Source organism: Diabrotica virgifera, chromosome 3 (genome assembly GCF_917563875.1).
Source record: "Diabrotica virgifera virgifera chromosome 3, PGI_DIABVI_V3a".
NCBI classification, from domain to species: Eukaryota; Metazoa; Arthropoda; class Insecta; order Coleoptera; family Chrysomelidae; genus Diabrotica; species Diabrotica virgifera.
In genome coordinates, this window is record NC_065445.1 from 75,644,701 (window position 1) to 75,664,260 (window position 19,560).

Here is a 19,560-nt window from a genome sequence, read left to right on the forward strand (position 1 = left end):
TCAAACAGACAGTGACACTCAATCATGAACAGGTGAAGACGATAATACGGAGGAATTAAATTTTACAGAAATGTTATACTTCCTCTCTGAAACAATTAGTAAAAAGTTTAAAAAATATACTTTGCTAATAATATAACTGTTAATCTTTCTCTTACTGGAATTGCATCTCGAAATGTCTTTCCTGCCTATTTTATGGCCGATTTCATTTATAAGAAATTCAAAATCAGAACTTTCTATTCTTAAGAAGTTTTTAAAACTGCCATCACATTTAATGTCTCCTGTCGATGGGTCTATGTTATCTCTTTCCAGATCAGCTAAAAGAGCTGTACCACTACCTATATTTTGCTCGAGCTGCTAATGAAGGACACATCTAAAATATTAATTTAACACGCCGGTGTCGCCTCCACAATATTACACAAGCTGCTGTTGCTATGAAGAGATCCTCCATACTTATATGACGCAATTGTATATACTACCTAACCTACCAGCTATCCATCTAAAATGCTGCAAAATTTATGCGCATGTTGTTGTTTTGTTTTTTGTTATATAGTCTGGATACTCATGCTATATTATAACAAGTTACATAACAAAGTTGTACAACAAATTTGTTGTACAACTTTGTTATTAGCATGTTTTGTTACATAGTCTAGACCCGGCTTTAAAAGTTCCCCGTTTCAGGAAAAAATATTGTCTAAGAGCGATAGCCTAGTGACCTAGTGGGTAGACCTCGGATGTCGAATTCGTAAAGCAGAGGTTTCGATTTCAAATCCGGGGTGTGGATCTCCGATTTTTTTATTTATTGTTACTGCATTCATGTCTGTAGACAATGTTGCAATCTATTATGAGCACAATAAAAAAATATAGTAATAAAATAATAAATAAATATTTAAAAAAAAACAAGAAAAAAAATACAATCACTGGAAGCGAAACTAAACAATACGGAAGAAATATAACCACTGGATTCGGAACTGGATATGGAACTGGATAATATTAGAAAACTGATATTATAATAATATGTAAGCACTACGAGCCTAGTAGGCCCATGGCTTGATGTACTATTCTTTTCCACTCCCTTTTGTCAGTCGCTTTTGTTTCCCAGTTCCTTAAGTTAATTCTTCTCATATCTTCTCTAACTCCATTACTCCATCGTGACCTCGGTCTTCCTCTTCGTCTTTTCCCTGCCAATGCACTAGATAGTACCATTCTGGGAATTCTAGATGGAATCATCCTCTGCACATGGCCCAACCATCTAAGTCTTTGCGCCTTAATTACTGCTAGTATGTTAGGATCTTGATAGAGCTCTTTTAACTATTTAGAATGGGAAATAAGCCACAATATTATTAAAAAATGATTTTTATTAACGTTTAGACGCCCAAATCGGGTGCCGTTGTCAAAATACAAAATACAGTATTTTGTATTTTGACAACGGCACCCGATTTGGGCGTCGAAACGTTAATAAAAATCATTTTTTAATAATATTGTGGCTTATTTCCCATTCTAAATAGTTAAAATTGTAAAAATGCCACAAGAAAATAGCTTCAGAACAACATTGATAGAGCTCAGTTAGTTCCTTATTTGTTCTTCTTACCCATTGTCCATTTAAGTTTTTCCCACCGAAGATTTTGCGCAGTATTTTCCTCTCCCAAACTAATAACAACTCTTGATGTTTTTTTGTTGTGACCCATGTTTCAGAAGCATACGTTACTATCGGCCTTATTACGGTCTTGTAAGTTCTTAGTTTTGCTCTTAGTGATATATGTTTACTTCTTAACAACCCATTAAAAGCAAATATAGCGCGGTTGCCCGACATAATTCTCTTTTGTATTTTTTCTTCACAGTTAGGATCTCTTGTGAAGACAGTTCCTAAGTACTCAAATCTCTCAACTTCTTCGAATTTATACTGTGTTCCCTTCGCTGTTGTCATTGTTATGTATTGCCCCCGAACGAATTGCTTATTTGTCCATTCCATATACTTTGTTTTTACTTCATTTATATACAATCCTTTGGTTGCTGCCCTCTCCTCGAGTTTCATGAGTGTTTCTATAAGTTCTATTTTGCTCCTAGCCAAGATTACCAAATCGTCTGCGAATGCCAAGCACTGATGTTTTTTGTGGTAGATCAGACCTGTTCTATTAATGTTTGCTTCCTGTATAACCTTTTCTAGTAATATGCTAAACATTATAGACGATAATGGATCACCCTGTCGCAGTCCTTGTTTGACCTCAAAGCTTTCTGTTATAGTATTGTTTATCTTGACTTTATCATACTGATATATCATACTGATATTGTTTAAAAACACTAATAATATTGATATAAAATGTTAATCAATTTTATTTATTGTTATAAGAATAAAAGGTAAATATGATTAGGCGAATGAAGCCTTAGGTTTGGCAGTCAATATCCCAACCACACACACATGTTGCAATCTATTTCAATACGGTTTATAGTACAAACTATACATTTAATATCAAAATAGTGGGATATATTTTTTTAGTTGAGGACACTTGGTCACATTGCATTGTTTCAGGATAAGGTGAAATATCTTCAATAAATGGAAAAAAGCATGTATGTCATATATTATAATACTTTCTATACTCTTAATATGTAGTCTCGTATAAATTTGTAGTGACATGATTTTAAGTATAAGAACAAGAAGCTTGCAACCATTTTCAGAGAAAATAGAAAACTAAAACTATTTTAAAATGATTATTCGAAATAAAACATATGCACATATTCACTGTATTTGCCATCTAGTGGAATAACTGTAAAATTAAGTCAGTAAAAAAGGTACAGTAAGTTTAATTAAATTAAGTAAATCATCTTGTATACTAAAATTAAGGTTGGAAAATTGTCGTTTCAAAATGAAAATCGACAGGGGCAACAGTACCTATACTAAAATACACTCTGTATAGATAATTATGTCAATGTTAATAATACTGGATAGAGAATTGAATATCTTTTCAAATGAGCTAGCACACGCCCCTCTTCCCTATTTAAAAATAAGGGGTGGGGGAAATGGAAGGGAGGGGATTGACAAATGACAGATATGTATGTACCGTAAAAACTGTGTTCCCCTTAGATCAAAAGGCGGGCTTTTATATTTATATGAAATTTCACATAACTGAACTATCACTGTATCCTCCATTTTGATTATTATTGTTCTCAACTAACGCTATTTTCAAAATTCTTGCTTTCCTATCCATCTTTAACGTAAATTATTAAAAAATATAAAACTATTTCTTTATTAACGCTAGTCTCCGATAAGGCTACCGTGATTTAATGCTGAGGTATAGGTATTAAAATGTTATAAAATTAACAAACAGTACGAGCAAGAACAAAGAGTCCACATCCTGCTTATAACTACAAGTGACTGAAACATCGAAACAATAATAATTCTTACTGTGTTATACAGAAAAAGGCAGTAGAAACGATTAATCTCATATTTATCGACAACACTGTATGGTCCTCACTTGATGAGCTGTAAGGAAATATACACGTAAAGTTGTCCTCACTTTGTGCGCATAACGAAAAAGTATATACAGTCTCACTTTAATAGCTGCGTATAATGGCCTCACTTGGGTGGCAATATACTTGAACAATACGGGGCACATATACGTAATTTTTTTTGTGTATACTCGTCATTTTTTAATTGCTATTTACTTGTCAAGGTCACTATGAAGAGTTGAAACGATTATGTCTACGTTTTCTACCGGTCCTCACTAAGTGCGCGTAATGTCAGGACCTCACTTTGATATCTGTGCATAAATATATATATATATATATATATATATATATATATATATATATATATATATATATATATATATATATATAATCTTTAGACCTTCTACCCTCTCGGGTGTAGGTATGACTTGTGCTCTGTTAACAGTGCACAAATCTCTTGCTTTCTGTCCTGTGCCATAGCCTTAGCTTCGTTCCATGATTTTCCTTTTTTGTCAAAAATCCTTGTCATCACTTCGTTCCATGTCTCTCTCTCTGTCTTCCTCTATTTCGTTTCCCCTGCACCTTCGTGCCCCATATCTTCTTAACTGGTACTTCTGTCTGTAGTCGTTGTAAATGCCCCCACCAACTTAATTGTCTTTTTTCAACATACTCCATCACTGTCTCGATTTTCAGTTCTTCTCTTATGTAGTTATTTCTTACTTTATCCCTTCTAGTGACTCCTTGAACTCTGCGTAGATACCTCATTTCTGCAGCCTGTATCTTACTTTTGTGTTGTCTATTTAGTACCAGGATTCACATCCGTACGTAAGTACTGGTCTGTATATAGCCTTAAATACCTTTATTTTTGTATGTTTCGATACTTCATTCTTGTTAATAATTGTTTTTCCTATTGCGTGGTACAGTTTATTCACTTTATCAAGTCTTTTATTGATCTCAGCTCCCTGTCTACCTGTTTCTTCATTTCTTCAATGGTTACTCCCAAGTATTCAAATGATTGTACCTGTCTAATCTCTGACGGTCCTGCGAGTGGAAGGTGATTAGCTGTGTATAAATTCCTCCTTATGAGTGTATTTTAATTTATTAGGACCGATTAATATGTAGTTAAGTGCCATAGCATAGATTGCAGGTAGGAAACAAAAGCTTTAAAAACTGTAAGTTAAACTAATTAAATACATTTAATTAATTTAGACTTTAGACAACAATAAACGCCGTCAGCTGAGCCAAAATAAAAAGCAGAAAAGCGACATCACTACTACTGATAAGAACCACATTATTTGGAAACGGAAAGAAAACAGGACCGGCGTAAGAAATATTTGAAACATGGCAGAAAACATCAAAAATAGAGAAAATATTTTGAGGTTTTAGGAAGGTAGACACGGCCAGCTCGGGGGGCAGGGAAGGCTGAGTTTGAAGTGAGTAGGGTTCACTCCTAACCGCACTCGAGAAGCGGTGAATGCGTAACCTGATTCCATTCAAATAATAATGGAGAAACAAATGGAGGCGTTGTTGGAGATGTTACAAGTTGTGCATCAAGAAATAAAAGCTATAAAGGAGGTGGTTGATGAGAGTAAATCTCTTTCACTTTAGTTGAGTGACAATAATGTAGGTAACAGTTTTAACAATTTATTTAAGAACTGACTACTGTACAATTTTACAAGTGCGTGACAAAGAACGTGTTTATTCTTCGAGACTTTTGAGGCCAAGTAATTATACATGAAAATAGAAGTACATATATAAACACCGGCTGGTTCGGCATTAGATTTTGGATCTATATGTTGTGACAAAAAGAGTCCAGGCCCGTCGCAGCGGGATTTAGACAAATATTAAATAAAATATAACAAATTAATTTAAGTCGTAAACATGCCCCCACCTTGAAAGGGAAAGCTTTCAATCAATTACAAATGAAATTAAACGTAATATATTACAGTTAATAAATAATCACTGTCACCTGGCGACTTTTATTCACTTTGAAGTGGGCAAATGTTCACAACTGCTACACAAACGAGTCCTTTAGCTGTTTTAAGTGTGACAACACTAGAAATGTTGTCAGCCCCTGGATGCAACTGTTCCACACGTCCCAGGGACCACTGGAGAGGAGGTACGTCATTACTTTTAATTAGGACAAGAGCACCATCCTTGATTTGGAATTGATTCACCTTCCACTTTTGTCTCTGCTGCATCTCCGAAACGTACTCCAAAGACCATCTTCGCCAAAAATGTTGGCGGAGTTGCTGAAGATGTTCAAATCCTTATAACCGAAGAGGATAGACATTAGAAACGTCTACTTCTGGTATGTAATTCATGGACCTCCCAATCAGAAAGTGAGCCCAGGTTATAGGTAAAAGGTCTGAAGGATCGGAGAACATAGGACTTAAAGGGCGTGAATTTAGTATACCTTCTACCTGAGTGAGCACAGTTGAAAAGTCTTGATAAGTTAAATGAGATCCCGTAACGATCCTTTTTAAATGCGATTTCATAGATTTTACTCCCGTCTCCCATATTCTGCCAACGAGGGCAGGACAATAAGGGGAATGCGAAGGAATAAAATGCCCATTGATTTCATCATTGCAGCATGATTCCGCGATTTGTTTTTCATTAGATTTGATAAACTTACCGAGATGCTTAAGCTCGTTACGACAACCTACGAAGTTCGTGCCATTATCGGACATCATTTGAACTGGCTTGCCTCTTCTAGCTATAAATCGTCTTAAAGCAGCGAGGAAGCAAGACGTAGTTAAGTCTGTGACCAGTTTCAAGTGTATCGCTTTAGTAGCTAGACAAATAAAAAGACTAACATAAGACTTGTAAGTACCTGGGTTTCTACCTTGTCTTGTTTTGAGAGTGAACGGGCCTGCATAGTCCAGTCGCGTGATTGCAAACGGAAACGATGGATTTACTCTAGATGCAGGAAGATCTCCCATCATGGGTGTACATTGAGGAGGATTGGCACGAAAACAGCGTATACATTGACGAATCACCTGTTTCGCAATAGATCTACCTGAAATAGGCCAAAAACGTTCACGAACGACGGACAATAAGTGCTGAGGATCGGCATGCCACAACCTTAGATGCTCCGACCGAAAGATCATAGTCGTAACAGGATGATTTGCAGGAAAAAGTATTGGATGTCTTTTATTAAAATCATATATAGAGTTGCGTAATCTACCACCGACTCTGATTACTCCATCACTATCCAGAAATGGATTTAAAGAAAGAATTTTACTTTTAGAAGACAGCGATTTTCCCTTATGAAAAGGTTATGAAATTCATTTGTAAATATTTCTGCTTGAACCATCTTTGCAATACATATGACAGAGGCTTGAAGCTCTATGGTGGTTAGAGGATCGGAAACCATGCGTCTTGTCGCTGAGCTATTTCGGAACAGACGCAAGCAACGAGCAATGACTCTTGTGAGAAACGAGAAAATGATGTAATTCTGGAATGGAAAGGATTGCACGAAACTTGTGACCAACGAATGAGTAACTTTCTTAGTCTCCGGAAGATCTTGCTCAGGCTGAATGGTTAGAACCGGCCAACTACCAGGAGATTCCATGAGGAAGGGAGGACCGTGCCACCAAATTTTTGATGACGTAAGTCGACTGGGTTTCACACCTCGGGACAATAAATCCGCAGGATTATCCTTGGTACCGACATGTCTCCAGGCACTAGAAGAAGTGCTGGATTGAATTTCAGACAGCCTATTAGCCACAAATGTTTTAAGAATATGTGGTGAGGTTCTGATCCACCACAAGACGATAGTGGAATCGGTCCAAAGAACAGTATCATGAAATTGAAGACTGAGCGATTCTGTGACTTTCTTCACGAGCCGTGACAATATTAAGGCTCCACAAAGTTCCAATCGAGGAACGCTGATTTTTTTTTAGAGGAGATACTCTTGTCTTGGCACAAAAGAGACGCACCGATATGTTACCTTGTTGATCAATACTTCGAATATAAATGACGCCACCATATGCTGCTTCACTAGCGTCAGAGAAGTAATGCAGCTCAATAGCTGAAGCATTTGCAATGATAGCATGTCTAGGAACTCTTACATTATTTAAATGGCAGAGCTGATCCCGAAATGAAAGTCACTTTGTGTGGATGTTTAGAGGTACAGCTTGATCCCAATCCAAGCCTTCCAACCACAGACGTTGCATTAAAATTTTTACAATGATAATTGTGGCGCTAAGAAGACCAAGAGGATCGAATATATGGGCTATCCCAGAAAGTATAGACCTTTTAGTAACCGTTCTAGGAAGAACGCCAGAGGATATATGATACTGAAGAAGGTCGGATTTTGGACACCACTGCAGTCCTAGAGTTCTTGTAATTTCAAAAGAACCTAGCGAGAAAGGAAGATCTGAAGGGACCAAAGAATCCTGAATATCTGTAAGAAGTGAAGGGTCGTTCTAAACCCACTTTCGAAGAGGGAAACAACCTTCTGATAATATATGAGTAATTTCTTGACAATGTTGAAGAAGCTCTGAGGCTAAATCAGACCCCGTCAGGAGGTCATCCACGTAGAAATCATTTTTAATAATCTTTGCAGCTTGAGGATACTGCTCAGAATTTTCATAAGATAATTGGAGCAGGCATCTTGTAGTAAGAAAGATGGCAGAGGCAGTGCCGTAAGTTACCGTGTTCAAAAGAATAAGTTTGCAAAGGCTCCTGAGGATCCCGTCTCCATAGAAGTAGCTGGAGGCTTCGTTCAGAAGGACAAACTAGAATTTGCCGATACATTTTGGCGATGTCAGCAGAAGCCACATAAGTGTGTTGCCTGAATCGAAATAGAATTGATATAAGATAATTTGGGACGACTGGTCCGACCATTTGAAGATCGTTAACTGAAACACCTGAAGTGGTAGGGCAAGAACCATCGAACACTACACGCAGCTGAGTAGTGAGGCTATTCTCCTTAAGGACTCAATGGCGTGGGAGATAGAAGTGAACTGGGTCTGTGGGCTCCTCAACCTTAGACATATGACCCATTAAAATATATTCGTCCATAAATGAAACATACATAGAATTCATGATAGGATTATTCTGAAGTTTTCGTTCTAGATTAAAGAATCTTTTTTCAGCTCTGCTCCTAGATTCACCCAGAGTATCAGTCGAATTATTTAATGGAAGACTGACTACAAAACAACCATCCGAATTTATTTTATGAGTCGATTTAAAATGTTCTTCGCATTCTATTTCCTCCTTTGAAAGAGATGGGAGAAGTGAACACTCTTCTATTTCCCAGAATCTTGATAGATCATGACACTCATTCTGTTGTGCAAAATTGCAAGTGACGATTTGATGATCGTACCTTTTGGGCAGTGGGCCAGAAATTACCCAGCCAAATTTGGTTTTTTGTAAAATGGGTTTCTGAGGACCCAATTTGATTTGTCCAACACACAGAAGATCCCAGAAAGGCTCTACACCTATGAGAAGATCTATGCCGGAAGGAATATTGAAATTTGGATCAGACAAGCGAATATTCGATGGAATAGAGACAGAGTCTAGGTCGATCGGAATACTTGGAACGTGACCACAAATTGAAGAAGCAACAAGACAGTTTAAGGTTGTCGAAAAAGAAGAATAAAACGAATATACTGACAACTTCCTCTTGTGCTTTATTCGTGAAGTTATTTGACTGACTCCGATCACGGAAATGTTGGCAGGTTCCTTGGAGAGACCCAATTTGGAAACCAGATTATACGTGACAAAATGTGACTGAGAACCACTGTCCAGAAGGGCTCTACAATTATGTTTAACTCCAGACAGATCTGGAATTTGGACTGTGACAGTTGACAGCAGTGCAAACGAATTCTGAACTGCATGACATGACAATGTTTGTGGAGTTTGATTATCCGAAGAAACGGATTGAGTATCATTTGGAGAATTGCTATTTTCTGCATTAATATGGAGAAGAGTATGATGCTTCCTTCCACATTTCTTGCACTTACCATACTTGCAACTGGTATTTTGGTGTCCTATAAATAAACAATTAAAACACGCTCGTACCCTTTTGACCTCATGCATGCGCGCATGCACATCTAAATTTTGAAAAGAAGTACAAGTTGACATTTTATGAGGACCATTACAATGTGGAAACAGATCTGAAGAAGCTCCATTATTGACGAATAATTGACTTGTATGAGTTTTAGACCTATGAGATGAAGAATGAGAATAATCTTTGGAACTAGAACCTCCCTTGATAGATCTTGCTTCGAACTTTTCTAAAGTATCAGTTCGATGCTGCAAGAATTTTAGAAGATCGTCGAGAGTAGGCTTTACCGAAAAAGGGACATTACTTCAATTCTCCTTGTTCCAATCTTTGACAGTTTCAGGATCAAATTTTTCTAGAATTACAAAAATCATGATTGAGTCCCAAGTGCTTACTGGCTTCCCTAATGATTCTAGAGATCGCAGATTGCTAGTTAATCCATCAATTAGATGTTGGAGACACTTAAAACTGTCATGATTAACTGCCTTTAGATTAAAAATAGACTTGATGTGATTATGGATTAGTAAAGGCTCATTAGAATACCTGTCACAAAGAAGCTTCCACGCCACTGTAAAATTAGCTGCAGAAACCTTAATAGAATTTATGATCTTTTCAGTTGTCCCCGATAGGGATGATTTTAAATAATGAAATTTCTGAATGTCACTTATATTATTATTTTTAACGATTATTGTATCGAAGCAATCATGATAATCTAACCAGTTTGAATAGTTCCCGCTAAATTGACGCAAATGAAGAGTTGGTAGCTTTATCCCTGAATTGAATGAGCTATTACGATCAAAAACTGAACTTTGATTTGCATTTTCGTTGCTAGATATAGTAGGCTTAGGCTGCAGCAGCTCTTTTGCCTTTGCTATAGTAGAAAAGTAAAAATTTTCAAAATCTCTATTTTATCCTGAACAACTTCAAATTCCTCTAATAATTTTTCAGCCCGATCTAATCTGACGAAAAAGTTCGGTGACCGGCAAATTATCCGACGACCCCGGTATAGCTATTTTATCAATGTATTTTGCAAAGGTACCGACACGATTTCTAACAGATTCCCTACTTTTACGAAACCTTTCGGATTCTTTCGTTTCCCTTGATTCCAGCATTTTATTTTAATTAAATGAATGAAATTTATGCTTAATATCAATCCTATTCCGAAATAATTCAAATACTATTAATTAAATAAAAGCAATTTATACCAAAAAACCGATTCTAATTTTAAAATAATTTAGGTTTCAGTTTATTACAAATAAAATTGGCAATTTCATTTAAAAATATAAAGTTCAAATATCATTAAATATAAATTTGAATAAAAACTGGCTCACACAAAGCGAAAGATAACGAAATATTTAAAAAATATTGGTTAGAATAGGAATAAATCAATAAAAAGGAAAAACTCACATTTGTACAACGACAAACAAACTTTTTCTAAAACCTGCTCGTTGTTGACGATCGAAGATTTCACTAACTTTTATCGTGATGATATGCCGTCTTGAACTGGCTGACTGGATTTATTGGTAATAATAAAATTTAAACTGGTAATTTATTAAAACTTTAAAAGGGTAAACCCTGTAGTTGGCTGTATACCTTTGTTAAGACAACGTAGAATGAAGTAAACACTTCTGTTGTATGTAGGTACATAATTTATTAAAAAATTCTTAAAATTTATCCACAAGGGAGTGGAAGTACAACAAAACGTTTTCGGTCAAACTGACCATCCTCAGTGTAAACCTGGAAATAAGTGAACCACTTAGATTGAAATGCAAAAGGGTGAAATTTTGACAGTTAAAAAAAGAAAATGTGGTTACTTACGTCCAGTGTACAAGTAATTGAAACTAGCCACTTGAATAGGTGTAAAACCTCAAAATAACATTATTGCTACTAGCAATAGTAGCAATAGTAGCAATAATGTTAGTAACCCTTTTTTTAACTGTCAAAATTTCACCCTTTTGCATTTCAATCTAAGTGGTTCACTTATTTCCAGGTTTACACTGAGGATGGTCAGTTTGACCGAAAACGTTTTGTTGTACTTCCACTCCCTTGTGGATAAATTTTAAGAATTTTTTAATAAATTATATACCTACATACAACAGAAGTGTTTACTTCATTCTACGTTGTGGTAATTTATTATTGACGCTGAATTTCAATAATCTTATGCACTATCCGGCTCGAAGGACCAATTGGTTTATGAGAATAAATCTCTTTCACTTCAGTTGAGTGACAATAATGTAGGTAACAACAATATGCGTGACAACGAACGTGTTTATTCTTCGCAGACTCGAGGCCAAGTAATTATACATGAAAATAGAAGTATATGAAAACCGACTGGTTCGGCGTTAGATTTTGGATCTATATGTTGTGACCAGGGGCGGATGGGCAAGTAAAATTCTACCGGGAGAATAAACGACGGCGGCCCAAAATTTAATATATATATATATATATATATATATATATATATATATATATATATACACATGGGAGTTTTTTTGATTTTTTTAAACTATAGAAACTTGGAATCTAAAATACAAAGTTTGCTCTAGAAAATTCTATATTAAGATATTTAAGATATATAAATAACAAATTAATGTGTTATAAACTATAGGTGAATGAAATATCGTTTTACATATATAGCTATCACTAAATGGTTACCTATTATTTATTATATTAATACATTAAAGCGTCCTTCATTAATTTGGTTGTTTGACCCAAACGATTAATAATTTCATCATTGTTGATATCCCTCAGTATATCATTTTCAATATTCATCAGCATGAACGACTCGAGTCTATTATCAGACAAGGAGTTTCTTAATCTATTTTTGATAAATTTTAAAGTTGAAAACGATCGTTCACATGCCACTTGCGAGATGGGCAATGAAAGTATATATTGATAAGCCAATACCAGCGTGGAATAAGCCCCCTTAAACAAATTATGTTTTAAAATTGAACCGTAGCAACAAATGACACAGTTCTGACATTTGTTAGATTCGATGCACACCCTTGATTTTGTACTCTGTTTTGTTATACAGTCATCTTCGTTTACATCTGACTGTGCAGAAGAAGAGTCGTCTAACCCCACATCAAGTCTAGCATAATTTATTTCATATGAATCTTCAATTGTTAATTTAATATGTTTCCAGTTGCTTGCAAAGCTTGCTAACTCTTCTTTTAACTTTGCAGGAGTTGCAGAAGAATCAAACTGTATTAATTTTTCTGACAATATTTTTAGAGAATTCTCAGGTAGCTCAACTTTGGCGATTTCTTCAAAATTATTTGGATCTAAAATGTTCAGATCCCTACATAATTCAGCGTTGTTTGCAAATCTTCTACTGATTGATTCTACTGCAGTATCCGCAATAACGTTAAAAAAAACAATTCTAAAATTTTCTTTTGGGCTTACTGGGATTTCATCAGAAGTTTTCTCATCAAAGAATTTCTTTTTCTTTTTTGATCGAAACTCGGGCAATTGTTCTTCAATAAAAAATTCGAAGTCTCTCCTTTCAAAAGAGAGTTTAGCCCACCCTACAAATTTATCTGCAGATGCTTCAATGTCTGGAAAATTTCGTTGCATTTTTTTTAAACTCAGTATAGAATCATTAACCATAAAGTTACATTTTAATAAATCTAACCCTGTTGTCTGAATATATCTTGATAAAGGGCCTGTTATAGAGAACAGTTTTAAGAATATGTGCCCAATTAAAATATTTTCGTATTTCAGTAATTGTGCTTTGTAATTTGCAGCAGTCGCTCTTGCATCTGGCTTAATTTTTTGTGAATTTTCAATTGTATTAAGAATGTCAATTAAATCAACGTACAGTGCTTTATTAGGTTCATTAAAATTACCAAAAATTTTACTGAGCGCTGCTTCCTTTGACCACCAACGAGTTTCTCCTATCAACTGAAGTTTCTGTGATCTAGCATTGTTGCCAATGTCCAACCAGTAACCCATGCGTTGATGAGATTCTTTAAAAAATGCTGCTATACAATTCAGTAATGAAAAAAATGATGCGGCCTTAATGTGGGATTTAAAAATGTCTGTCAGAACAAGATTTAAAATATGCGCATAACACCAAACATGAACATGATTTGAATTTTCCTGGACCATGAAACTGGAGAATCCCGAATATCTCCCTTGCATATTAGCCGCCCCATCAGTAGAGTCAGCAATACAATTTTTTTCATCCAAACCATTTTTTACCAGTATGTCATGAATCATGGTATGAAATCCCTTCCCTGTTGAATTGTGACAAGGAACAACTGCAAGAAGGCGTTCGTGAATTGTTCCGTTGTAAACATACCTGAAATAAAATAAAATAAGCAAAGGTGAAGATTTTATTATACTTACAATTTAACATACCTTGTTACAACTGAACATTGGTCTGTTACTGAAATATCTTGAGTGCTGTCTATTTCTATAGAGAACATAGTGGCAGTCTGTATCTCTGAAGAAATCTTCTTTAGAATAATTTCTGTGATTATGACAATGATTTAATTTACAGTAGTTTTTGACAAAAATGTGTAGAAATTTCCAGCTCGACGTTTGATTTTTCTATTGTGATAACTTTTGCTTTTTTTAACAATGGCGTCCAAATGTTTCTTCAAAATAACATCAAATTTCGATAAAAGTAAGATTATTTCCAAAAAATTACCATGATCTAGGTTTTCATTTTCTAGATTGTATGCAGCTTCATTTGCTGTGCCCCGATAAGAAAGTCCTCGTTTGCCAATTAGTTTTATAACATCAATAATAACATCCAAAACGTGCCGATTGCTTGCAACTTTTTTATTTCTCATTTCAACAACGTTTCCAAAAAGTATTTTTTCAATTGTTTGATTTTTAATATACATGAAATATGTTTCGCAGTTTTTTCCATGACTGATTGAACTTTCATGCTCATTTATTTGCTGATATACATGTTTCCAATCAGACATACCTCTTGCAAAAGCAGAACTTTGATCTTTATTACTCTCAACTGAATAAGCAAGACAAATTGTGCAGAAAAGTGCCTTTCTTTCTTCACTATAGCTCAACCATTTCCTTTTTGTTTTATTATTACGCGTAAACGCTTTTTCCACATTGAAAGGTACATCTTTTTGTGCGACAGGTACCTTTGGATGGAATTCAAAAAATAGCTGTAATTTATTGGGATCGGGACGGTCGAAGAAATTGCCAGATTCTGTCTCTTCCGGCTGTCCCAGCTTTAGTAGCGCCTCTTCGTCTTTAAGTGCCTTTTTTACATTAGCTTCACTATCGCTTTCATCACTTGTCTCTATGTCGTCGTCCGAGTCCTCTGACAGCTTTAACTCAGTTTCAAATTTAGTTTCTGAAACCGGTAAATTTTCTTCGGATTTTTGCTCTTGCTCTTGTTTTTCCGTGTTAATATCACTTTCTACCCCTGAAGTTGAAGGAACAGAATAACTATTGAGCAAATTATCCAAAGAGTGACATTTTTTTGCTATTTCACATCTTTTTTTCTTCTCCCTTTCTAGTTTTTTTTCTTGTCCTCCTTTTCGTTTTGGTGGCATTGGTATTTGATTTTTTATTCACTTAGTATATTGGTTCTGACGGCTATCATACAAGCAGTTTTCGTCCTAACGTAACAAATTTCATAATTATTGAACAGCTAGAATAGGCGCTTTTTGAGCATGTTTATACAGAGTATTTCATAAATATACCTACAAACCTTTAAACGTGGTAGGAGACATCACAACCAACATTCTTGCTTTATAAACAAACGCCCAAAAACGATTTGTTTGCGAATTAGACGTAAAAAAACACTTGAAAGCAATAGATTTTTACAAATTTTATAGTTTTTTACAGAACTTAACAATACTACAAAACACTAAAAGTAAGTAAATTTTTTGTTTGGGAAAGAAGATGAAACAGAGTGTACGAGAATTTATTTTAATCGAATGATTTAAACAGAAAGCTTGCACCTGCCTAATTTATTAATGTGTTTATTTAAAAAAAATACGAACTTTTAGTACAGAATAACACCTTGTACTGTTTATCCGCGACTTTCCGGACACGGTGTATAGTGTTGAAACACCCTGTATAGTAAAATTATTTTAAATAATTATTTCCTACCTTAAACTTCCACTCTAATAAACCGGCTCAAGTAATATAACGTTATTGGTTAATTTAGAAGTAGGTAAATGTTTATTATTATCCTTCTACGCCACTATTCAACTAATCCCGAAGTAAAAGCGCACGTCACATAATAATTCGTGTCTTTCGGAACCGGAACTAAGTGATAAGGCGTTAGTTAATCCAAAAGATTTCTGGCGACGCGACGGACGTAGAATTTGCAAACTCGCACAACCGCTGTCTCAAATAACGACAGTCGTCGACAGTAATAAACAAACTGTAAAACGAAAAATAATCCTTAGGGTCTCAAGGTCAAGGGGCTTCCTTTACTAAGAAAACAATAACTACGATGACTGATACAAACTGTAAGCCGGGAGTGCATATTGTCCGCAGATGTTTTTAACATAGGCCAGTGCCAGACACACATTGTGTTTAAGTTTATTTTCGTGTTTCTTGCTGGGTAAATTTTAATACAATAATAGCTTACAAAAATAGCAGGTAGCATTTAGCAGGTATACGCTGTTTGAGGGAGCTTAGAAAATAACATAATCAGCGCTGGACCAGTCTTTAAAGAAAGTATACATCCTGTTTACTTTTGTTGAACATAATTTTTGGTTCTTTTCTTACTTTTATAGTCTAGTCTAGGTATTTGCTAGGTCTAGGTGCAACCGTATCAGTATTTTTACATCGATTTATAAAAATCAAGATTCATGCAGTTGAAAAATTAAGGGTTTAGGTCCGCGCGTGGCAGCCCACAAACGACGGCCCACCGGGAAAATTCCCGGTATCCCGGTGGGCCCATCCGCCCCTGGTTGTGACAAAAAGAGTCCAGGCCCGTCGCAGCGGGATTTAAACAAATATTAAATAAAATATAACAAATTAATTTAAGTCGTAAACAGGAGGTCAACAAGCAGTATTTTAATGAGATGAAGGAAATAGTAAAAGAAAATGAATTAATCAAAGAAGAAAACAAGATACTGAAAAATCATATAAACATGATAAATAACAGATTAGAGAAATTAGAAAACAAAGAAAGGAGAAATAATATCGTGATTCAAGTCCTTAATATCAAGACGGATGAACACAGCATTCTTAAAGAGGAAATGAAAACTTTCCTAGACAACGAGCTAGGAGTGCAAGTAACAGTAGATATGCTAAACGGTTGGGCAGTAAAACCTGTTTGATCAAGCTAAGCAACTAGTCTAAATATAATGTAATGAAACTTAAAATCAAACTAAGAGGGTACAAACAAGGAAAAATATATATTAACAAGGCATGAGCAAGAAGGAGAGGGATATACAAGGAAAAATAAGAAATAAGGCAAAAGAAGAAAGAAGCAAGGGGAAGAAAGTCAAAGTAGGGTTCCAAAAAATAATAGATAACGAAGAATGAATACGGGACAAGAAAGGTAAAGGAGATAAGAAGAAAGGTAAAGGAGAAATAGAGCTAGAAATTGGACATTTGCTATTATACAGTGGAGTCGACACAATTGAAAGAGCTGCATCAGGAGTCAGGAGTAGGATGCATAATACACTCCAGGAATAGAAATTTTGTAAAAAAGTGGGAGGCCATATCCGACAGAATAATGGTAATTGAATTTAAATGAAATGAACAAATCAAATATATAATAGTGGCGTATGGGCCAAACGAAGACGAAAGAGCAGAACGAAGAGATGTTTTCTGGGAAGAACTATCAATAGCGATTGAAGGAAGTAAATGATCCATATTAGTAGCGGGAGTTCTTAATGGGAGAGTAGGGCAAAGAAATCATGAGTACAAGACAGTAATTGGAATAGATGGAGAAAAGAAGAGAAATAATAATGGCAAGAGACTACTCGACTACTATCAAATACACAATTTAATCGTCACAAATACCTTCTATGAACACAAAAATATACGTATAGAAGGGAAGAACCTAGCAGAGGTGAAAAATTCGTAATAGACTATGTACTCATAAAAAAATAAAATAGAAGGAAAATCACTGATGTAAGAGTAAGACGTGGTCCAGAGATAGGCAGTGATCATTATTTACTCGTGGCAACAATAAGAGACGAAGTAATAGAGGATCACAACCAAAGAGCAACAACAAAAGAATTTAGAATAATCAAATCATACAGATTGATACAAAACTCTAGCCAATAAATATGTAAATGTTTTGAACGAAGAATTAGGAAGGACAAATTGGGAAAACTTATAAGTGAACCAGATGTGGCAAACATTTAAAAACACATTAATAAAAAGCAGAGAGAGTTTGTGGAATACACAAAAGCAATAGTAAACAGAAACTAACAGCATGTTGGACAGAGGAAATCAGGAGACACACACGCAAGAAAAAGGAGATGTAGAGAAAATATCTAGGTAACCGAAGAGAAGAAAACTATAAACAATATAGAGAGTAGCGGAAAAGAGTTAAAAATATAATAGTAGCAGCAAAACAAAAGTCCTGGAAAGATTTTGGAGACAAATGAGAACATGACAGAAGAAGCAATCAGAAATTATTTTATAAGGTCATAAAAGGAATAAGAGGTAATAAGCATAAAGAAGTAACATCAGTAGAAGATCAGAATGGAGATCTACTGACTGATGAAGTGAATATTATGAGAAGATGGAAAGAGTATTTCCAGAAACTACTACAACAAGAAACACACAGCACAAGTGAAGAAGATGAAGAAAGAACAGGCGAGCAAGTAGTTGAATTTATACCAAATATTACAATGGATTAATTAACTGACGCGATTAGGAAGATAAAAAATGGAAAGCACCAGGTCATGATAAAATTACGGCAGAAATGATAAAAAACATGGGTGATATGGGATTACAAAAGTTATTAAAACTATTTCAAATGATTTATAGAGACGAACAAATACCCACAGACTACGAAATTGGTCTGATTGTACCTATACATAAGAAGGGTGACAACAAGAATTGCAACAACTATAGAGGAATAACTCTGTTAAGTACAGTGATGAAAGTTTATGAGCTAATAGTAGAGAGGAGACTGAGAAAAGTAATAGAACCAACATTAGAAGAATCGCAAAGTGGTTTTACACCTGGTAGATGTACACAAGATCACATTTTTACGTTTAAACGATATAGTAAATAAAAGATTTTCTACGAAGAAAAAAACGTACCTCAGTTTCCTTGATATGGAAAAAGCATTCGATAAAGTACCTAGATCAAAAGTATGTAAAAGTCTGAAGAACAGAAACATACCAGAGAAACTTATACGGGTAACTAAATCTATAAACAGAGACACTAAAAACCGTGTGATAAGTAAAAATATGATATCTGACCAGTTCAGAACAACTGAAGGTGTAAGACAAGGGAGAAGCTTAAGCTCGTTACTTTTTATTACGTTTATGGACGAAATAATAAAAGAAACAAAAACAAAAGTCAGACCATTACACATAGGGCTTTTCTTTAACAAATGTGTGAGATTTTTGTATATTTAATCTGTCTAATAGTTTTTTTTTTCGAATAATCCTTCGACTTTGAATTTTTTTTATTTTTTGCTTTTTAGTTGATTTTTTTATAGTTTTAATTTTAGTCACTCGTAACTAAAAAAAAAAACGTTTCTTAAAAACTTTTTTCATATTTTTTTATTTATTTTAAAAAGACAATATGGCTGCGCTACACTATTATGAGTTCAAGTGAAAAGCTGTGGACTGTCATTCATTAAAATGATAAAGAAGGGCATTCAAGCGAAACCACTGTCCTATGCGACCTCTATATTCATCATCATCATCCAGCCTCAAAAGTCCACTGCTGAAGATAGGCCTCCTCCCCTCGTTTCCAACCCATCTATCCTGCGCCGCTCTCATCCAGTTTTTATTTATCTTTCTTAAGTCGTCAATCCATCTTGTAGGCGGTCGACCGACGCTTCTCTTATCTTCTCTTGGGCTCCCTTCTAATAACCTCTTCGTCCATCGCCCATCTGTCATTCTGGCTATGTGTCCTGCCCATCTCCACTTCAATCTGGCTATCCTCTCGATGACGTCAGTCACCTTTGT

The 19,560-nt window shown here is 35.2% G+C and overlaps 1 protein-coding gene across 1 annotated transcript in view; it reads left to right on the forward strand.

Annotated features, from left to right (window-relative positions):
* The window catches only part of LOC126882512 (uncharacterized), a 141,868-nt gene that overhangs the window by 50,962 nt on the left and 71,346 nt on the right, over positions 1 to 19,560 (forward strand). The window contains exon 4 of the mRNA XM_050647478.1: positions 16,450 to 16,689. Coding sequence (XP_050503435.1) covers positions 16,450 to 16,689 — 240 coding nt within the window. The remainder of the gene's footprint in view (positions 1 to 16,449; positions 16,690 to 19,560) is intronic.